The sequence below is a fragment of the Bos taurus genome, chromosome 5 (assembly GCF_002263795.3).
Source record: "Bos taurus isolate L1 Dominette 01449 registration number 42190680 breed Hereford chromosome 5, ARS-UCD2.0, whole genome shotgun sequence".
In the NCBI taxonomy this organism is placed as follows: Eukaryota; Metazoa; Chordata; class Mammalia; order Artiodactyla; family Bovidae; genus Bos; species Bos taurus.
In genome coordinates this window covers 106,307,139-106,328,042 of record NC_037332.1, presented here as the reverse complement: position 1 = coordinate 106,328,042, position 20,904 = coordinate 106,307,139, and the positions used below count along the sequence as shown (strand labels likewise).

The 20,904-nt window shown below is 53.4% G+C and overlaps 1 protein-coding gene across 3 annotated transcripts in view; it reads left to right on the top strand.

The window, feature by feature from the left end:
- The window catches only part of PRMT8 (protein arginine methyltransferase 8), a 70,818-nt gene extending 61,806 nt beyond the window's left edge, over positions 1-9,012 (top strand). Inside the window, exons 9-11 of one of the 3 annotated variants that reach the window (XM_059886729.1) lie at positions 873-1,023; positions 7,267-7,388; positions 8,163-9,012. In XM_059886729.1, the coding sequence (XP_059742712.1) occupies positions 873-1,023; positions 7,267-7,388; positions 8,163-8,246 (357 nt within the window). In that variant the 3' untranslated portion in view covers positions 8,247-9,012. The remainder of the gene's footprint in view (positions 1-872; positions 1,024-7,266; positions 7,389-8,162) is intronic. The other 2 variants (XM_005207195.5, NM_001206873.1) reach the window with 2 other exon arrangements.
- The last annotated feature ends 11,892 nt before the right edge of the window (positions 9,013-20,904 follow it).

Sequence of the window (20,904 nt, the reverse complement as noted above, 5' to 3'; positions counted from 1 at the left end):
AGACCTCACCAAAAGTGGTCTGGATGCCTGGGGAGCTTTGTCCTGTCTCACTGGAGGTGGCCCACATCAGGTCAGCATCCTCTGCACAGAGAGAACACCACACTGCAAACCGTCATTCATGACTCCTGCTGCCACCCAAGACTGATTTTCAGTCACTTCCCGGATGAAACTGTTAGAGTTATCAGTTCTTTGTGTTCTCCATTCCCAGCTAGAACTGAAAAATTCTCACCTCTTATTTCCCCGTTTTATGTATTTAACTGTCCAGCTGGTGATAAATGGTCAGCAGACTTCCCTCGGCTCAGCCTGTGATTGTGTGGGCTCGGTTCTCAGTGTCTCTTGTTGATGGGAAATGAGTAGTTCAGCTCTGCTGGAACCCAGGAGGGCTTGATGGAGCAGGTGGCTGCTTTAATGCAGTGGCTCTGGGGCACCCCACCTCCCTACCCCACCCCTTGGAATTTGCCCCCCAGTAAGAGGCTTCCCAGGTGGCGCTAGTGGTTAAGAACCCACCTGGCAGCACAGAAGACATGAGACCTGAGTTGGATCCTTGGATCCTGGAGAAGGAAATGGCAACTCACTCCAGTATTCTTGCCTGGAGAATCCCATAGACAGAGGAGCCTGGCGGGCTACAGTCCATGCAATTGCAAAGAGTCGGAGAGGACTGAGCAACTGAGCATGCACACATGCACGCACTGAGCAGACTCCACCCGAGAAAGGATGCGGGAGCTTGTGGTGGGTGGGCCTGGGACATGGTCCCAAGAAATGTGACACCCAGGGGAGTCTGTGGTCTGTAGTCTCCCTGGGGGATGAAGCCTCAGGCGGGACCCAGACCCAGCAGAGGTGCTGACCCGAACTCTCTCTCCTCTGGACTGCAGGAGGTGGACATTTACACGGTGAAGACGGAGGAGCTGTCCTTCACGTCTGCCTTCTGCCTGCAGGTACAGCGCAACGACTACGTCCACGCCCTGGTCACCTATTTCAATATCGAGTTTACCAAGTGCCACAAGAAAATGGGATTTTCCACAGGTGAGCCTCCTGCTGGCCTTCCAGACCCACCTGGCCTGGTGCCCAGGCTCTGTAGGATGTGATCTCCCCAGCCTGGACGTGGGGCAAGGGCCGGGGGGCATCAGCCAGGGATCCTCACTTGGCACCTCGCAAGCCTCTCCAGTCCTGGAGGAATGCCACAGTTCTGGCTGCTAGAGGAGAAGGTAAAAAACTGTAGCAGCTGTGGCCAGCGCTGAGAGCCAGTGTCGGGTGGGCAGGGGCAGGTGTTGGGGCTGCCTTTTTGAATGCATGCTTATTCATTTAGTGTTTCCTGAGCACCTGCTGTGTGCAGGAGAGGGTATGGAGGGGAGTGAGACTTTCTTGTGGCAAAGAGCAGGCAAGAGACTTACCTTAATTCCTCACAGGAGGGCTTCTTCCAGAGGTGATGCCCCTGACCACCAAGTGGAATCCTCTGGTTTCCATCAGCCAGGCCAGCCCTGGTGCCTCCTCATCCCGGGAAAACCAGAGGACCCTGGTCCCAGTCATTATCAGCTGCTCCCCTCCCTTCAGCCCACAAGGAGTAGGATATTTCACCTGGACCTTGACAGATGGGTGGGACTCAGCCTTTCAGTGGTGAAGGGTGGGGCAGTGGGGCTGAGGAGGAGCCCGCTGGAGGATCCTGGCTGTGACTGGAGGCCAAGGGTGGAGCCACATGGCTCCTCTTCCAGCCCTGGGATATGCCTCCCGCAGGGCCCACCCACCCTGCGCCGGAGATGAGAAAGTCAGGGGGCAAGGGTTCTCTGGAAAGAGTTCTGTGTCTCTAATGCCTGGGCTGCAGCATTGTAGCTAGCTCCCAGCCGGGGTCTTTCTTTCCCTGAGATGGTCTGTTTCTGGTGGGTGTCAGCATAGGGTTTGATCCAGCGTGTAAGAGATGTCCTACCATCTTTACCAGCTGGCATGGGTTTGGCAGTCGGGTTTACTCAGACCCTCTGCACTCTGACCACCGAGGAAAGAGTATTTCCTCTTTGTGTTTAGCGACCCCAGATGCACAGAAATAGATTAATCCTGACTCCTGGCTCATGACATACTGCTATGACATACTGCCACGCGCGGTTCACTTTTTGCTTATGTTTTAATTAATACAGCAAACACTCGTGAACTTGCCACCTAGCTCAGTAACTAGATTGTAAATAAAGTATTGTTAATTCGAATGAAATAGTGACTAGAAATAAGTTTATTATTAGTAGAATGTAAATGTATTAGTTAATATCATGAGATAAACCATTGTTCATTAGAATATAAATATTAAACTGAAATATATTATTAACAAGCATAATACAATAAGGTTTATAATTAATAAATGTAAGTCAATTAATTCAGGGGGCTTCCCAGGTGGCTCAGTGGTAAAGAATCTGCCTGCCAAGCAGGAGACATGGGTTCGCTCCCTGGGTCAGGAAGAGCCCCTGGAGTAGGAAGTGACCTGCTCCAGTATTCTTGCCTGGAAAATTTCATGGACAGGGGAACCTGGTGGGCTACAGTCCACGAGGTCGCAGAGTTGGATATGACTGATAACACAGGAGATTAAATTAATTCAGAGTCACAAAATAAATCCCTGTGAGCTTACTACCTAACTCAAGGACGTCAATGCTATCAACATCTTTGCATCTACCTGGATGGTCCCCTTATCCCATTCCCCACATCGCCACCAGATGAACATTATCCTGAATTTTGGGTTAATTATCCCCTGCTATTTTTAAAAAGTTGTTTCATGTGTACGTACAGGCCTAAATAAGGTATTGTTTGGTCTCAGCTAGCTTTGAACTTAAGCTGAAATGCAGGTTGTTCTAAGTGGTTCCTCCCCATGGGCCCCCGGGGGCTGGAGCTGCTCCAGGAGACACACTGGAAAGCACGTCACGTTGTGCAGCTTGGAAACCATCCCTGCTAATGGCTCTGCCCGTGTCTTCCCCCCGAAGCTCTGGGCAGAAGCTGTTGCAAATGGGCACAGCCACGCAGGGCTCTGGGCTGTGCCAACCAGCCGGCGGGCCCGGCGGCCCTGCCCCCTGGACATATCCTCTGCGGGTGGGGTGGAATATGTGAACTGGGCCCCTTGGGGAGACTGAGTGGGTGGACGGGCGGTGCTGAGTGGAAGCGGCCTGGGGTTAAGTACTAGTTTTTCCAGGAATCAGCAAGGGAAGGCAGCCGGCAGTGGAAATAAATCTGAGTGGGTCCCTTCTGGCCTTTGGGCTCATCATGAGTGAAATGGCCCGGATGGACTTCAATGGCCTGGCAGCCGCTTTCCCAGCTTGGCTACCCTGTGACACTGAGTCAGCTTCCCAGGTCAAAGAAGCTTCTTCATGCATAGTCTTGAATTCTCTGAAAAGCTTGTGAAAACCTTAGGGAATAGAATTACAAATTCACAGCTGAAGAAGTATTAAATTCCAGAACTACCATCCCCTTAATCACTGGCAAGAGACCAGAAGGCAGGATTCCACTCTGACTCCAGAAGCACCAGGAAAAATCTTCCTGTGAGAGGGCCCTCTGCTCGTACCCACTGGCCCCTGTGTGCCCCACTCCCAGCCTCTGTCACAACCAGTCACAACTCCCACTGGACGTTATGGCCAGCTACCCGAGTGTCTTCTCACATAGGCTGTTGGATCTCGTGGGGCAAGGCTGTACTGGCTGCTGTTCCCCACTTTTAGGACCATGTCAAGCGTATGATAGGCATCCTGAGTGGATGTCTGCTGAATGAATGAGCGAATGCATGAATGAGGGAGTGAATGCATGAATGAATGAGCGAATGCATGAATGAGGGAGTGAATGACAGTATCATTATAATGGAAATTTAAAAGCCACTGATATGACCTTGACAGTTGTAGTTGGGGCTGGGAGGGAGGAAAAAGCCCATTCACTGACCACATCTCCGGATGTCGTGGTCCACAGTGATGCTGAGTGCTCACCTTTGTGCACAGCAACTCTCTGGGGAATCAGTCCTAGAACATTCCAGACCAAGTGCGGCAGCCCTGCTTTACAAACCAGAGCCATAGTTGATGGATAAATGACATGACATACCGCTTTCCACAAAGAGTCAATAACCACTGATCTGGGCCTGATATGTTATATAAATATATCTGTATTTAAGGTGACCGTGCAATTCATCTTTCAACTGAGGACAGTTTGAGAGTAAAGAGGAGAGCTCTTGATAATTACGCTGGGAACATGGACCTGGGCGCAACAGGAGATGGTCACACTCGGTCTTCCCCCGCTTCCCATCATCTAATCCTCACAGTCCCTCAGGAGATAAACCTTCTGCAGATGTAGAACGTGCGTGCCAGAGTCACAGTGCAGGAGGAGGCTGGACACTGGGCCTCTTGTTGCCTCATTAAATGTCCTTTCCACTGATACCCACCCAACAGATGTATAGGGTGTGAAGGACTGGGTCTGCACAGCCATTGCGGCCTTGGTTGTATATCTACATGAGATTTTTATGTCTTGGCAAACCTGCCCCCTTCTCACACCCTAGAATTACTCATTTCAAATCCCTAGGACCAGAGTCAAAACATCTACATTGCAATCAGCTTCTCTTGGAGATCCTGATGGAGGCCCCAGATTGAAAAAACTGCTTTAGACAATGAGTCTGTGGACCCATCACAGAAATGAGATGTTTGGGGAAGTTGTTAACCTTTTAATGTTGATGTTGAGGGAAAAAAATCCCTTTCCTCCAACTCAAGGCTGGCACGTTTTGGGGGGTCAGCATCAGAGGTGGATGGTCTGGGCTCGCTGGCTGGCAGATCTGAGTCAGTGAAGTCTCTGGGAGTCTCCCAGGGCATCTGATTAGGAGACAGAGGAAGTTGCTGGAATCTCCTTGCCTGAAGGTCTCTAAGAAAAGGAGTGGCACCTGTCTGGGCGTGGGTGGCGGTGGCGTCGAGAGTGCTGTCAGTCACTAACTGCCATTCTCCGCACACCCCGGAAGCTATCTTTTGACAATTCGTTTAGGTGCCACTGGCAGAGAAGGTACTGGGAACAGTTGGACTTTGCCCGCGGACAGCAGTATGCCTTGGAGGCCAGGAAGGCTGGACATGTTTGGAGATTCACAATATGAGCAGCACAGACTCCATGTTCATGATTCTCCTTCAAGCCCTTCCAAATGCTCAGGCTGCTTCCTCTCCCCACGACCTTGACTTTGCATCGATTTCCCAAAGACACATATTGAAGGCTACTCAGATCTGTATTCAAAGCACTGACATATGATCAAGCTAGTCTCTTACGAAGGACACAGACAGTTAAAATAGATCCTGAGGGTTGAATGATCTTGGTCCCACTGCGGGACCTGCGATAAATCTCCAGGCAGGCTGTGTGTGAATTCCTTCAGGCTGGATCACCAGTGGCCAGTATGACTGAGGGACAGCCCCAACTCTTCCTGCGAATTAAAACTTTGCCTTCTGATGATGTCCAGGGCCTAGCCTTTGTTCTGCCCCCAAAGCCATCCATAAGGCCACAGACTTTTCATGTGACAGACTTTGAAATATTTTAAAGTCCTCCCCAAGGCTTCCCACCTTCAACTCTGGTTGTAATGGAAAGAGAATGAATCAGTGTTCGTGAGTCACGCCTCCTAGTGGAGGAAGGTAAGAGCCTGCAGGACAAGAGGAACTGGCTGTAAGATGTATTTTTCTACAACCCTTTGGTTCCAAAGCCTCAATGTTGCTGAACATCCCTGGGTACCTTGAAGCCTCACACCAGACCCGCTCTGGCTTTTTACTATCGGTCATGTATTCGGCGCTCACAGACCTAGCAAGTATGGTGATGGGCTCCAAGGGTGTAATAGTATTCCATCAGACCCCTGTCCTGATGGAGGTTGCAGTCTTGTGGAGACTACAGAAAGTAAAAAGAGACAGAGATGGTTATGCAGCAGTGTGACTGCTACAGTAATCACACAGGCTCAGGATGCCCTTAATCCAGCTAGGTGGTCAGGTGAGGCTCTCCCGAGAATTGACCTTGGAGGATGAGGAAGGGAGAGGCTGGTGGTTAAGGAGGGAAGAGTGTCCGAGGGACGGCAGCTTCTGGGACAGGACCCCTCATCTAGTAGTAGAATTTGTCATGAGCCCAGAGGATGGATGGGATTTCATGAGAGGTGTGAGCATCAGTGTGACTTTGGTTCATGCATGAGGTGTGAGCTGTGGACCAGCATTGGGTCTGTAGAAGGAGAATCATTCTGAATTTTTACCCTATCTAGGTAGGAAGGCTTGTTCGAAACCCCACGGCAGGCCTAAGCCAAGGGCAGCAGGATGGGTTATAGCAGGGGTCCCCAACCTCCGGGATGTAATGCCTGATGACCTGAGGTGAGCCGATGTAATGATAATAGAAATAAAGTGCCTAAGAATGTAGCACACTGGAATCATCCTGAAGCCACCCCCCACCCATGGTTTGTGAACTAGGCAGAGAGGCAGGCAGAGAAAACTATCTGTAGGGCTGGGATATCCATGAAACTGGGGAAACTGGTTTAGCCGTGGAGTTGGTGTGAGTGGTATCATTTAACAGGAGACCGGATGGACTGCCCTCTGTATCTCTCCCCTACATTTGTCTGCAAGTCTTCACTCTGTTGAACCAATGAAACAGCAGCATTTTGAGATTCATTTGTGTTAATACCACCCTTGGTATGACCTTGTAATGTCAGTTGGTTTCTCCTCTGGTTGTCCACTAAGATCCTCAGTTTGGAGGGCGTGGGGAGTTGATGACAAGTTGAGCCCCTGGGCTGAGTGGGGAGGCCTGCCAGAACTTGGGCGCCTGACCCAGTGACAGGGCTGGGCAGAGTGTTCAGCATGTCCCAGAAGAAACCCAGCAGCTTCCGGGTGGGGTCCCAGCCCTTCTGGAGACATCTCTCTCTCTCTTTTTAAAAAATATTTACTTGACTGCACCAGGTCTTAGTTCAGCACGTGGGATCTTCAGCGGCAGCATGGAGGATCTAGTTCCCCTACTAGGAATTGAACCCTGGCCCCCTGCACTGGGGCTTTCCTGGTAGCCCAGCTAGTAAAGAGTCCACCTGCAATACAGGAGACCCCGTTTCGATTTCTGGGTCGGGAAGATCCACTGGAGAAGGGATAGGCTACCCACTCCAGTATTCTAGCCTGGAGAATTCCATGGACTGTATAGTCCATGGGATCGCCAAGAGTCGGACCCAGCTGAGCGACTTTCACTTTCCCCTGCACTGGGAGCGCAGAGGTCTTAGCCAGTGGACCACCAGGAAAGCCCCTGGAGGCGTCTCCTGTGACTCTCCCTTCTCTCCCTCAGCCCCTGATGCCCCCTACACCCACTGGAAGCAGACCGTCTTCTACCTGGAAGATTACCTCACTGTCCGGAGAGGGGAGGAGATCTACGGGACTATATCCATGAAGCCAAATGCCAAAAACGTGGTGAGTGCTGGGGGAGCTGGGGGTTTGGAGGGGGAGGTGGCGCAGAGAGGAGGAGGGACATGGAGGGGGTTTCCCCCACTGGCTGGCAGGGACCTGGGCACCTTGTGCACAATCAGGAAAGTTATAGGCGAAGTGGAAGAAAGGCAGGTGTGGCCATGATGGCACCCTAGAAACACCCAACCTGGACCCCTTAAAACTGGAGCATTGGAGCCCTCCTGCAGGGCCCCCTGGGACCCTCCCCACCATGAGGGCAGCTTCCAGCCCTTGATGAGAGGGGTTCCCTGAGCAGAGACTGTGGCCATGGGTTTCACCTCGTTTGGGATGAGCTGAGCCAGGAAACCACGTGTCTAGTGGCCTGGAAGACAAGTTCGCATTCCTCCAGTTGGCCTGGTGGGCTGGATGGTGTGGTTCTCTCTGGGCCCGCCCCCTCACTCCCCGGGTGCGGGTACGGGCACTGGCCCTGCAAATGCCAAGGTTGGGGGTGGGGGAGGGGGTTGTCTGGGGCCTCTTCCTCTGAGGAGCAATCGCTCCACTCCTCCCGAGTTGAAACCGGAGGGGACATTTCTATATTCTCACAGGAAAGATTTAGGTTAGAAACCAACGACTTTCCCAAGAGGATAATGAGGCTCCGGAAGAGGCTCGTGAGGGCTGTTGGTGGGGTGTCCTGAGCTGGAAGCTCTTAGCAGCTCAAATGCGCGCGGCCCTCCGCCTGCGGGGAGGGGCGTGGTCCCAGGGCTCCTCGGTGCTGACGCCTCGACTCCTCCTCCCTTGCAGCGAGACCTCGATTTCACAGTAGACTTGGATTTTAAGGGACAGCTGTGCGAAACATCTGTATCTAATTACTACAAAATGCGTTAGCACACGTGGGAGGCTGCAGAGAGCGAGAGAGCCAGCCCGGAAACTCGCCCCCATCTGCGGCTCGACCACCAGGGACCCTGTTTGCAGGACGACACGATCCATCCTGGAGTGCCCTCGAGACTGGTGAACTCCGCCGGCCTCCCGAGGGCCCTGCCCCTGGGCCAAGGGCCCCCAGCCCCTCGGCTCTGCTCCGGGGGGCCCTTCTCAGAGGCTCTGTTTTCCCGACCTTGAGCCACGGCCAGCGCGGCAGCCGGGCCCCGATGGAGGAGTCCACGCGTGTCCCCATCGTCCTCCTTAACCGTGACTCTCGGATCCTCAAGTTTTGCATGCTGCAGGCATCTAGGTCAGATTGCTTCTCTAGAACCTGGAGACTAGTGTCTTTGATAGCATAAGCCAGACTCTATGCGCGTGCGGCAGTGCGCGTGCGCGTGCGCGGACACCATCCCGGTTAGTTACTTAACCCCGCGCACCTGTATGTGTGTGCAGATACAGTCAAGCGGGTGACGTCCGTGTTCATCACAGGAGTGTGTGTGCGTATGTGTGTGTGCGCGTGCGTAGAATATATATTACTCTCAGAGGAGATTCTGTTGCTTTCCAATAGAAATTTGTTTTGTGATTAGTTCTCTCCTGTCCCCAGCCCTTCCCAGCTATGAAACGTTCTCTGTATTAGCTCCGGTCTCCTTTTGACTAGACTGTGGCTCCGAACCCTGGGCATAGGACCTCACACTCCGTGGGCGCTCAATAAATGCACACGAGAGTGAAGAGATGGGGCGGCTGCATTCCTCGTGCTCTGGGGGCGTGCGGGCGTAGGGGGGGGGGTCGTGCAGGAGGAGGTCAGAGGCCACAGTGGAACAGAAGAGCGGATGGCGCTGCTCTCAAAAGGAAGGCGGCTGCTTGGTGAGGGAGCCGTGAAGCTGGGACCTGTCTGAGGGCATCTCCCCTGTGACCCTTGGGGATGGGAGGAGGGTTCTGGAGTTGGGGTCAGGGGACATGGGCTAACATCGAGTGCTCTGGAATGGGAGGCCAGATGTAGCCTGGAGAGGGACCAAGGTCAGGGGCAAGAAAGGTTGGGAGGGTCCAGAGGAGGCAGGAGGTGGTGGCTGAGCTCTTGATTCTGGGCTGGGGTTTCTGGATGGCAGTGCCCGGGAACATGACCACTGATTCCAGCGGCAGGGAGCCTGCCCTTTCACTGCGTGTGTGCTAAGTCTTTCAGTCGTGTCTGAGTCTTTCTGACCCCATGGACTGTAGCCCACCAGGCTCCTCTGTCCATGGGATTCTCCAGGCTAGAATACTGGAGTGAGTTGCCATTTCCTATTTCTGGGATCTTCCCAACCCAGGGACCAAACCCGTGTCTCTTATGTCTCCGGCATTGACAGGCAGTTTCTTTACCACTAGAGCTCGTACATGTTGGCTTCCCCAGAGCCCTGGGGTTGAGCACAGGGCCCCCCTCACCCCTCCACTTTGGTAGCTGAGCCTCTGGGCTCCAGGGTGGGGGAGGGGGGGAGGAGAGGGGTCATGGAGGAGCCACCCCATCTCCAGGCCTGCTTAGATGCCCTCTGCACCCCCCGGCTCCCCTACACCCACCCTGTGCTCAGTCCTCTGCCCTTCCAGTTGGGGAGGCCTCTCGTCATAACTAGAGACAAATACCATGCATGCAAATCATGGAATGTTTTCATCATATGTTTTGGACAAGAAAAATAGAGAAACTTAACTCGAGGACAACAGTAAGAGTGTTAAAAGAAGGAAGGGGGTCGAGGAAGGACCGGGGTGGGGTCCCCCAGAGGGCACTCGAGGGGAACCCCCTGTGGTGGAAGTATGGGAGTAGGCAGTCCTGTCCATCCAGCTTTGGAGATTCCATTCATGGTCCATGGGGTCAAATCCTCCATGGCCGCCGAGAGCCAGCAAGGAGGATGCGCTTCCAGGAGCTCCAGGCCTCTGGGGGCTGCAGGTGTCCCTGACATCCCTGGGGGCCTGGAAGGGAGGCCCACGCTGAGCAAAGAACCGGCAGTCTTTCGGGCCTCTCCAGCCACCAGCCGAGAAGCGGGCACCCCAGAGGCCTCCCCGGGCCCTGGGCCTTCAGCGCCTGCTGCATCAGCTCCTGGGGCTCCAAGAGTGAAGCCTGGGGGACATGGAGGAGCACGTCCACAGCAGCCCCCTCCCTCCTGCCCGTGGGAGCGCTGCAGTGGGACTGCCATCTCCCCTGACTCAGTGGGAAACAAGCAGTGTCCGTTCTGAGTACATTCTGTAGGGGATGAGGTCTCAGCTTGACCTTGGGGATTCCCGCGGGAGACCGCTTCACTTGTCAAACCTGTTTTCCCCAACTCTGCCTCCCTCTCTCTTTCCTTCTTCCTTGTTTTCCTTCCTTCCTTTCTCTCTCCCGCCTTCCCTTCCTTCATTCCTACCTTCCTTTTTTCTTCCATTCTTTTGAGACTACAAAACCCAGTAGTGACTTTCTCCGTGTCTCTCTCTTCCCTCTCTGGGGAACTTCCCCATTCCATCCCCACCCCACTTCTCCCCAAGCCTGCAGCTGCGATGCCCCTTTTCTGGTCTGATTTTGGCTTGCTTGTACACGCTGCTTGCTCTGAGGTCCACTGAGGTCCAGGTTCCCCGCTGGACCACAAGCTCCGAGGGCAGAGATCTTTCTCGTTCTGCCCGTATTTCCCCTGGACAGAGTGGGGTTGCAGGTGGAGTCTACACGGTGACAGCAGATGGGCTTGACTTCCTCAATACGTGCCCCAGCGTGACTCAAGGGCTCCAGGTTCCTGTCCCTTCTATCTGTGCCGCTCAGGAGATGCCCATCTCCCCTTTGCCCTGTCTCTGTGGCCTTCCTCTCCTCTGGGCACCACACTCAGCACCCAGCCAACTGATAGCTGGCTCCAGCCCATCGCTGTGCCTCGGGGTGGCCCCCTGGTCAGGAGTCTGTCCCTGGCCTTCTGACCAATTCAGATCCTTGGGTTTCTGCTCTGCTTTATCTCCTATCTTTTTTAAAAAATATTTATTATTTATTTACTGTTGACTGTGCTGGGTCTTCATGGCCCCGCACGGGCTTTCTCTAGCTGGGGAGTCAGGACTACTCTAGTCATGGTGAGTGGGCTTCTCATGGCAGTGATTCCTCTTGCTGCAGTGTATGGGCTCTAGTCACACAGGCTCAGTAGTAGTGGTTCATGGGCTTAATTGCCCCTCAGCATGTGGGATCTTCCTGGACCAAGGATGGAACCTGTGTCCCTTGCATTGGCAGGCGGATTCTTAACCACTGGACCACCAGGGAAGCCCTATCTCCTATCTTTAAGTCTCAGGTCCCACACAGGGTTGGGGCTTTATCTTGTTCTCTCCACCTTCTCTACGGCATGGAGGGTCCCCAGCCTGGTTTCTTGAATTCCCTTCCTAAAGACTGTTTTTTCTGAATCCCTGCTCCCCACCTGGCATCTTGAATGGCACCTGTCCACACGCCTTGGTTTCTGAGTGCAGCCCCACCTGTGAAGCTTCCTACCTCACCTTAGACCCTTGGGTGTGTTGGGCCCAGACCCTTGCCTGTGGTCCTGAGACCACTGGGATGAGCCTGGCTTCCTGAGGCTGGGCAGTCTGACCACAGTGGACATGCCGGCCCCTTGTCCAGAGCCACCAAGGCTGCTGTGCGCCCGTCCCATTGGGAGCCATCAGCCTACATTCAGGTGAGACCCAGACACAACTTGTTCAGTGATCTGAAATTTAGCTGAAAGAAACACGTATTGGAAAAGGCATGGGCTCCAGGCTCAGCCAGACACTGGCAACAGAGTCCACAGCCCCGTCCCTGCCCTTGGGACTCCTGGTCCATACCGCCTGCTGGTCAGTCTCTAGGTGGGCAGGGCCTGCTCCCTTCTGAAAACAAACAGGGTCCCTCAGCCACTCTCCCTAAGCACAACCCCCCTCCGCGACCCCCACAGTCTTGACCCCTCGGCAGGTGATGCGAGCTGTGTCCAGGTCGCGGTGAGGCGGGCTGCATCCCAAGCTGGTCCAGAAAGAGATCACACTGAATTTGCCTGCTTCTGCAAGCCCCCACGGGGGCCCAGGCCGTCACGTTCAGAGAAGGAGGCCTGGACCCCTCTTATATTCTATCGAGAGATCATGTCTCACTGCGGAAGTGAAAAGGATCTTTACCAACTTCTAGGGTGCAGTCAACATCTCGGCCTCAAGGGCAGCCAGAGTCCACGGGGCAGAAGAGGCCCCTAGGGTACTGAGTCAAGGATCCAGGCCCCTGCGGACCCCTGCTCTGAAGGCAAGCATCCATCCTTGGACAACTTTGCCACATGACAGAGGTTTGGAGCCAAACCATCCAGTCAAACCCTGGCGCTGCTGCTTGCTAACTATGTGAGTCTGGGCCAGGCACTGCACCTTCCTGAGACTCCAAGGAAATCAACTGAAAGAACCAGAAAACACATCTGGAAACTGAAAGTACGATGGACATTCCAGTTATGGTTGCTATAGTAATAACATTTCTGCCTGCATTCTAGCCCTGACACTGAGAAGCATGACTGGGTGTCAGCGCCTGAGGCCTGTGGACCTCTGAAGGTCCCCGGGGAGCAGTAGGCATGGTCAGCAGCTGGCCAGATCCCAGGGCTACGGGCTTAGGCCCAGGGAGCCGGGCAGCCCTACAGACGACGCACATGTAGACTCTTGCCAGAAGCCCTGGGCGGGAGTGGCATGCGTGGTGACTGTGCTCATTAGCTCGTTAAAGGCTTCACACGTGTCTCCCTGCAATCTTGATGTTCATCTCCCAGCTCCCCGGTAGGCAGTGACCGCCTGGCATCAAGACATGCATGGCCTTCCATTAGAGCTAAATGCTACTCTGTTACTGAGGTGTCACAGCCCTGCCTGGGCTGCTCTTTGCAGGCCCCCGCTTCTGGCTCTCTACCTGCATTTCCAAGAACCTCCTGGAGACCCACCTGGCCTAAGGCTTGGTTTGCATGGAGAGGAGCAGTGGAAACCTGCAGCGTCCACTTCACCTTGGAATTCAACACACACTGCTTCCCCCAGGAAAAGTCATATTTGGTTTGTGTTAATAATATGAGTCTATTTTGGGAGGGCTCCAAAATCACTGCAGTGACAGTAGCCATGAAATTAAAAGACACTTGCTCCTTGGAAGAAAAGCTATGATAAACCTAGACAATATATTAAAAAGCAGAGACATTACTTTGCCAATAAAGGTCCGTCTAGGCAAAGCTATGGTTTTTCCAAGAGTCATTGTACAGATGTGAGAGTTGGACCATAAAGAAGGCTGAGAGACGAGGAAGTGATGCTTTCAAACTGTGGTGCTAGAGAAGACACTTGAGAGTCCTTTGGATGGAAAGGAGATCAAATCAGTCAATTCTAAAGGAAATCGATCCTGAATATTCATTGGAAAGGATGATGCTGAAGCTTCAATACTTTGGCCACCTGATGCAAAGAGCTGACTCGTTGGAAAAGACCCTGATGCTGGGACAGATTGAGGGCAGGAGGAGAAGGGGGTGACAGAGGATGAGATGGTTGGAGGGCATCATCGACTCAATGGACATGAGTTTGAGCAAACTGCAGGAGATAGTTAAGGACAGGGAAGCCTTGTGTGCTGCAGTTCATGGGGTGGCAGAGTCAGACACAATTTAGCAACTGAACAACAACAACAAATAATACATCTAGTTGGTGTAATGGGGTACCATTCTCTTTGATGGCCAGAGTTAGAGGCTCAAAAGTGCCTCTAACTTTCTGGGGACCAGGAAAAGGGAGGAGGTGGGGATTAGTGAGACCCGACAACCCTTTCTTGATGGCGTAACAGCCTCAGAAACGCTCCAGAGTTGTCTGGCTACACGGAACAGGAAATAACCGGCCCAATCCCCCACCGTCTTAAATCATCATTAATGTGACAGAAGCACAGAGCCACCATGACGTGGTGAGTCAGGAGGACAGAACAGGAGGTCCTTCCCTGTGCCCAGGGCTGGAGTGGGCTTCCCAGGAGAACACCGTGCAGGGAGGAAGGCATGGCCTAGGAGTCCTTTTGTCGTTCCGTCACTCAGCTGTGTCCGACTCTTTGCAACCCTGTGGACTGCAGCACACCCATCTCCTCTGTCCTTCACCATCTCCCGAAGTTTGCTCAAACCTGTGTCCATCGAGTCGGGGATGCCATCCAACCATCTCATCCTCTGTCACCCCCTTCCCCTCCTGCCCCCAATCCTTCCCAGCATCAGGGGCTTTTCCAATGAGTCCTGTGTGATCACCAAATGCGGAAGTCCTGCCTGAGCGGTGGGGTGGGGAGGGAGATACACTCACGCCTGTGACCTTGGGAGGCTGGCCGTGACTTCCAGGTCAGGCATGGGTGCTGGGCCATCCTGAACACAGTGGCTCCAGTCCTGATCTCAGGTGGACCCAGGAGAGCTACGTAAGGAGTCTCTTCCAACTTTCTCCTTCCATCAACTTTTGTCGGTCCCTCCTGAGGAGCAGACGCCAGGAGGAGACTCTCCACAAGGGTCATACATGCTACGAGGGAGTAGAGACTGTTAGGAGATCAAGAGCCTCTCTGAAGACACGACTTGAAACAGAAACTCGAAAAAGCAGAAGAGGAGGGGATGGTAAGGTAGAGGATGCGGTTGGCAGAAGTGACACGTGCTGAGGCCCCACCCAAAGGCGTCCAGAGAGGGAGGCTTGTTTGGAAAGAAGAGGAGAGACAAGGGAAAAGCCGGGACTGGGGGAGCGGGGAGAAGGGAGGCCTGGGATGCAGCCAGGGTCCACGGTCCAGAGCCCGTGTCCAGGTCAGGGAGACGTTTTCCTCGGTCAGTGAGAGAGCACTGGGACTGTAATCAGGAAAGTGACAGGATAAGGTTTGTAGGCCGCACGTGCTCTGAAGCTAATGAGCTCAATTTGGCGGCTGCTTTCCCTGCAAAATGGCAATGGACTTCACTTATTGCCTAGTTCGGGAAATCAGCTACAGGAAAGGTGCCGGCAAGTACGCCTGGCAGAAGCGCCCCTGGGAGCCCCGGGCAGAGGGTGGAGGGGAGGCTTCTCCGGATGCTGTGGTGGGGAGTGGCAGGGGGACAGGTGGCTGCCTCGTAGGACTGCCCGCTCCCCATCAGGGAGCCTCAGAGGGGCGACCTGTGCAGCTCCGAGATCGTCTGCATCCTCCTTTCTCGTGTCACGTCGCACTGTTCTCCCGACACAGACGGCTCGGAGGATGTAATTGTCTGGGAGGCGGGAGGGCGCGAAGGGTCTGAGCCAGGCTGATGTGTGCTCGGGAATTGTTCTGCGGCTGTTTCCAGGGGACCATGACACCCAGCATCACTTTCCACTCACAGAAAGGACTCTCGAAGCGTCTTTCAGCGGCTCCGTGGGTCGTAATGGCTTTCTGACATTATGACGATTGCTTTCTGGCCACGGTTGGTTAGCTCAGCTGGATGGAGCTTGAAGCCAAAGACACAGGCTTCTCAGGCTCCCGCTCAGCTTCATGGTCATGGATGAACTCCAGCCAGCCTTGGAGTAAACAGAGCTGGGGCTGCAGCCTGGATTCTCCGGCCAACAATTGAGCGCTGCAGTGAGTTACCAGAACTGCTGTCTCCTGGGTGGACCCTTCCTCTGTGAAATGCCATGATGATCACACCTCTGTCCCAGACTGTTGTGAGCTGACCCAGGAACACATCCCGCATGGTGAGATGGTAGCCCCCTTTTTTCAGAAATGAGGGATCCGGACAAGAGCGTGTAGGAGCCCCTGGGAGGGAGAAGCCCCTCCAAGCTGAGCCTCTGTGCACAGTGGGTCAGAGTGCTGCTTCCAGGGGCCAAGTGGCCAAGGCCCCCATCCTCTGTTTCTTGGAAGTGACTCTGACAGCTGGCCTGGGGATGCACAGATTAGAGACAGGGTAGGAGGTCAGAGCAGGGCCAGGGCTTGGAGGACCCCAGGCTGTTCAATAGGACTCAGGACTGGGACCACCTGCAAACCTGGAGCCCGTGGTGGCGGGAGGCTCCCCCGGGTTCATCACAGAGGACCCAAGGTCCCCTAAGAGGGGGGAGCCTGGAGCACAGTGGAATGTGGGCTCTGGGCTGGAGCACCAGGTTCAACCCCCAGTTTCCCCACAACCTCCTGGCTGTGTGACCTGCAGCTTCCCTGCCTCAATTTCCTCTACTCGCAAACTGGCTATAACCTTTCCCCTCTGCAGGGGCGTTGATGGAGGTAAGTGGGAGCCGTGACGGGGATGCGGTGAGTGGGCATGGGTTTACTGTCATGACTGTGGTTACGACTGTGGCTCTGACCTGGGTCCACTTGAGCCCCTCCGGGGCTGGGACACACGGCCTGGCTGAGCCCGTCTGGCTCCCCGTGTCTCCATGTGCCCAGGTGTGGGACCTGCTGTACTTTCAGTGTCTGGTCTTGTGTCTCCTTCGATGGTGATTTCCTAGAGGACAGGTTCTGCCTCTCATCCGTGTTTATGCTCAGTGTCAGGTATAGACCACGCCCACCAAAGTTCTTCCAGATGTTCAGGAATATTTGCCAAATGAACTGATGAAGACTTATGACTGCGATGCTCCTCTCAGGTGCAAGCACCCATTCTTCCTGCTCTTGGCACCTGCCTGACACGTGGCCTTGAGGTCAGCACCATCCCCCTAGGATTCTGGGTTCTCACTTATGAATGAAGGTGTCGGCCTAGAACAGTCTCCAGGCGTCTACCCAGCTGGCAAAGCTGTTAATAGCTGATTCTGTGGCTCTGTGCCTCTTATTTTGTGGCCCTGGGCTCAGAGATTTCTTCTTTTTTTTTTTTTGAAGTCTTTTTTGAGTTTGTTGCAATATTGCTTCTGTTTTATGTTTTGGTTTTTTGGCCAGGAGACATGTGGGATCTTAAGTCCCCGACCAGGGATTGAACCTGCACCCCTTGCATTGGAAGGCGAAGTCTTAAAACCACTGGACCACCAGGGAAATTCGGGGCCCAGAGCTTTCCAAGGAGATTTTGCTCCGGACTTTTTACGGGGGAGAGTAGATTGGCTGCTGGGAGATCAGGGGTCAGGGTGAGAAATAAAGGCTTGGGGAGGAGAGAAGTTCCCACCAGGACTATAGCACAACAATATCCCACGACTTTGCCAGCACACAGCAGATGAGGAGGGGATAGCCAGGTTGCCAGGTTCCTCCAGGCGCTTAGCTCCATTATTCGTCTGCAGCTCTGCTGAGCCGGGACTATCTCATGGAAAATCATTTTAATAACCGAGAGGAAATGGAATTAAGGATTCGGCTGCCGGCCGGCCAGGGCTGGGCCACTCACATCCAGCAGGGTGTTAGCTCTGCTTTTGTTGTTGTCGTTGTTCAGTCGCTCGGTCATGTCCCCTTGGACTGCACACGCCAGGCTTCCCTGTCCTTCACCATCTCCCAGAGTGCTCAAACTCACGTCCATTGAATTGATGATGCAATCCCACGTTTATCGTCTCTGATAAGATTCCTATTCAGGCATCATGCCCACAGCTTCCTAATGAGTGGCCTTTGGAGTGCTGGGCTTCTGCAGAAGGCGAGGGCAGCCTAGAGGCCAGCAGGGCTGGACAGGGGTCCGGGATCGGGGGAGGCCGGGAGAGACGACCATAGACGTGCTCATGTCCAAACAGCGATCTGGCCCAGATGTAAGGGCCTGGTTTGGATGAGCCCCAGTCGCGCTCGTAGGAGGTCCTCACACTTCAACAGAAAGGAAGTGGTTCACAGAGGGTGTCACAGGAGAGACCTGTGAACTCCAAGGCACCAGGTAGCTGGGGGTTTTCTGCACCTCAGCTACCTGGGGCCAGGATCCTGTTTTTCTCCATCCTGAATCCCCTCAGCTGAGAGCAGCAGCAGCGGCTGATGGCTTTATGGCTGTAACATCCGTGTTCACAGAAAGGGCCGGAACATTCTTTGTCCCCACCATCAGGGGTAGGATAGTTGGGAAGGGAGCCAGGGATGAAATTGGAATGGGTGGAGTGTGTGGATTCGTGTGTGTGTGTGAGTGTGTGTATGAGTGTGAATGTGTGTGTGTGTGTGTGCCTATGTGTGTGCGAGAGTGTGTGTATGTGCGTGTGTGTACGTGTTTGTGTGTATGTGTGTATATGTATAAGAGTGTGAGTGTGTGAGACTGTGTGTGTGTGCGTGTGTGTATGTGTCTATGTGTGTGTGAGTGTGTGTGTGTGTATGTGTATGAGTGTATATGAGTGTGTGTGTATGTGTGTTTGTGTGTGTGTGTGTTTGTGTATGAGTGTGAGTATGTGTGTGTGTGAGAGAGACTGTGTGTGTGTGTGTTTGTGTGTGTGTGTGTGTGTGTCCGCGTGTGCTGTAGACCCACAGACACAGGATGAAGGACTGTAGCACTTGAGCCCCCACCCCCCAGCCCCCTAAGCATAGGGCTCACCTACACTGACTGTCCAGGTCTGGTGATTAGAGGCTCTGCATTTCTGAGGAGGTCTCAGAACACTGTCAGGCAGCTGCTTCGCTAATGGCCTGCTGTGTGGACAGAGGAACCCTTTAAAATTCTCTGGAGGAATCCAGACGGAGGTGGAGGCAGGAAAGAGTGTGGAAGATGGAGACAGGCAGATCTGAGACTAGTTCACACACAGGTAGGTTTTCCACTTTCTATTACTCCACACCACTGTTACTGTTGCTGATAATGGTAATATTAAACACATTTTAAAAAAAGAACTTTCAACTTCTAATTACATTAGAATTTCTTGTGCGGGGACTTGGACAAGCACTGGTATTATTTTTTTCTTAGTGCTTACCAACCAAGTATGTTGAAAGAAATAATCCACCAGTTATGACAGGTAAAGTAACAAAATGAAACAAGAACTTTAAGATTCTAGACAGATACCAAACAATAGCCTCCCCCGCCAAAGAAACACAGTGATACTGTTTTAAACATTATTTTTAAATTATTTTTTAATGTCAAGCCAAATAAGCCAATTAAGAGAAGAATAAACAAAAATAAATAAATGGTAAAAATAAAAACAAATCCCTCAGGAGATTCCATGGGCCTCTGAGACTAAAAATGTGGAGTTGGAAGCCTGGCCTTCCTGGTGCAGCTGGGGCGGAGTGGTGGATGGGCCATTTCCAGGAAAGCATCTCTTCAGATTCGACCACTGCAATCCCTGCAATCCCGGCCGCCTGCCTGCAGGTGGAGGACCTCCTGCAGGGCCTCTTATCAAGCCTCAAAGAAATGATGTTCAGGGATTAGTAAACAGAATATGGCTTAAATTACGGCAGAAGAAAATTGGGTTAGCTCAACCAAAGTGGGCTGAAGCCCCAGAATTATCTGGGGAAGGACTGGGGCCCCTGCTGTGACAGCATCCTGTAAGGGGCTCATGAGGGGCTTATTGGGAGCTTGGGGGCTCTGAAGGCACCAGACAGTAAGGCTGGCTGTGATCCCCAGGGCAGCAGGCTGCAGGCTCCTTGTCTGTGACAGGCAGGACCTTGGTGAGTCCTGCTCTGGGGTCTGCCCGGCCAGGCAGGGAGTGAGCTGGGAGTGAGGGCAGCCCACTTGTGGGGCGCTGTCTCTTATCTCCTATGCACTGAGGAGGAAACCCAGACTCCTCGGGCACCCAGCCACTCTCAGGGTGCAGACTTCAGAGCCACTGAGCGAAGGGGAGGGGTGGGAGATGGGCCTCATGAATGAAAACTGCTCTGGGAGGGGGCAGGAGAGGGGGGGAAGAAAAGAAAGAGGACGGGGTGGGCACCGAGGAAGGAAAATGCAGCCTCATCTGCTTGTTTGTGTTTCTTGTGTTCAAGATGCTGACTTCTAGCATATTTTTAAATCCATCAGACATGAAAGGCTGGTTTAAATAGATCTGCAGAGTGAAGCTGGTGATTTCATTTGCCACAGTGGAGGGGCTGGCAGGATGCTGGCGAGGGCCCAGAGCCTCTCCCTGTGCTGCTGAGGAAGCTGTAGGAACATGAATCGGTGGCGCTTTTAGGCAGGTGCTCTCCCTGCGGACTGAGGGAGGGGGACATGCACTGGGGGCGAGGGGAAGGTTGGCAGGAAACGAAACTGGAGAAATGAATTGGACCTACACTCTTCTGGTCCAGGAAAGCCTCCTGGTTTAACGCATCCTGACCCCTGTTGCACCTTAAAGTGAAAGTGGAAGTCTCTCAGTTGTGTGTGACTCTTTGCAACCTCATGGACTATACAGTCCATGGAGTTCTCCAGGCCAGATTCCTAGAGTGGGTAGCCTATCCCTTCTCCAGTAGATCTTCCCGACCCAGGAATCGAACCCAGGTCTCCCGCACTGCAGATGGATTCTTTACCAACTGAGCTATCAGGGAAGCCTTTGTTACACCTTATCCTACAAACTTTCACTTCAATCTCAGCTCAAAAGAATCCCAGACCCTTGGGGTTGATGGGGGTGGAGGTAGGAGCCTAGTAATTCAGGGTATCTAGTTTCTCACCTGCACTCCTAAGAGCAGACCTCAACATATCCTTGAATGCCTCTCGTGTTGGTGGGCTCACTACCTCACGAGGCAGCCTGTTCCTCTGCTGGACAGCAGTCACTGGGATAAACTTCCCTGGGATGAGTCACAGCCCCATGCTCTGTGCTGACTGGTTCTAACCTGGTTCTCTGTGTATGATGCCAAAGTCAGCCCTTCACCTCTGAACACAGTTCTCAGCTCCCTCCCCAACTCCATCCTTCTGTGCCAATTCCTAGTTTCCCTACCATAAAAGTACCCCCA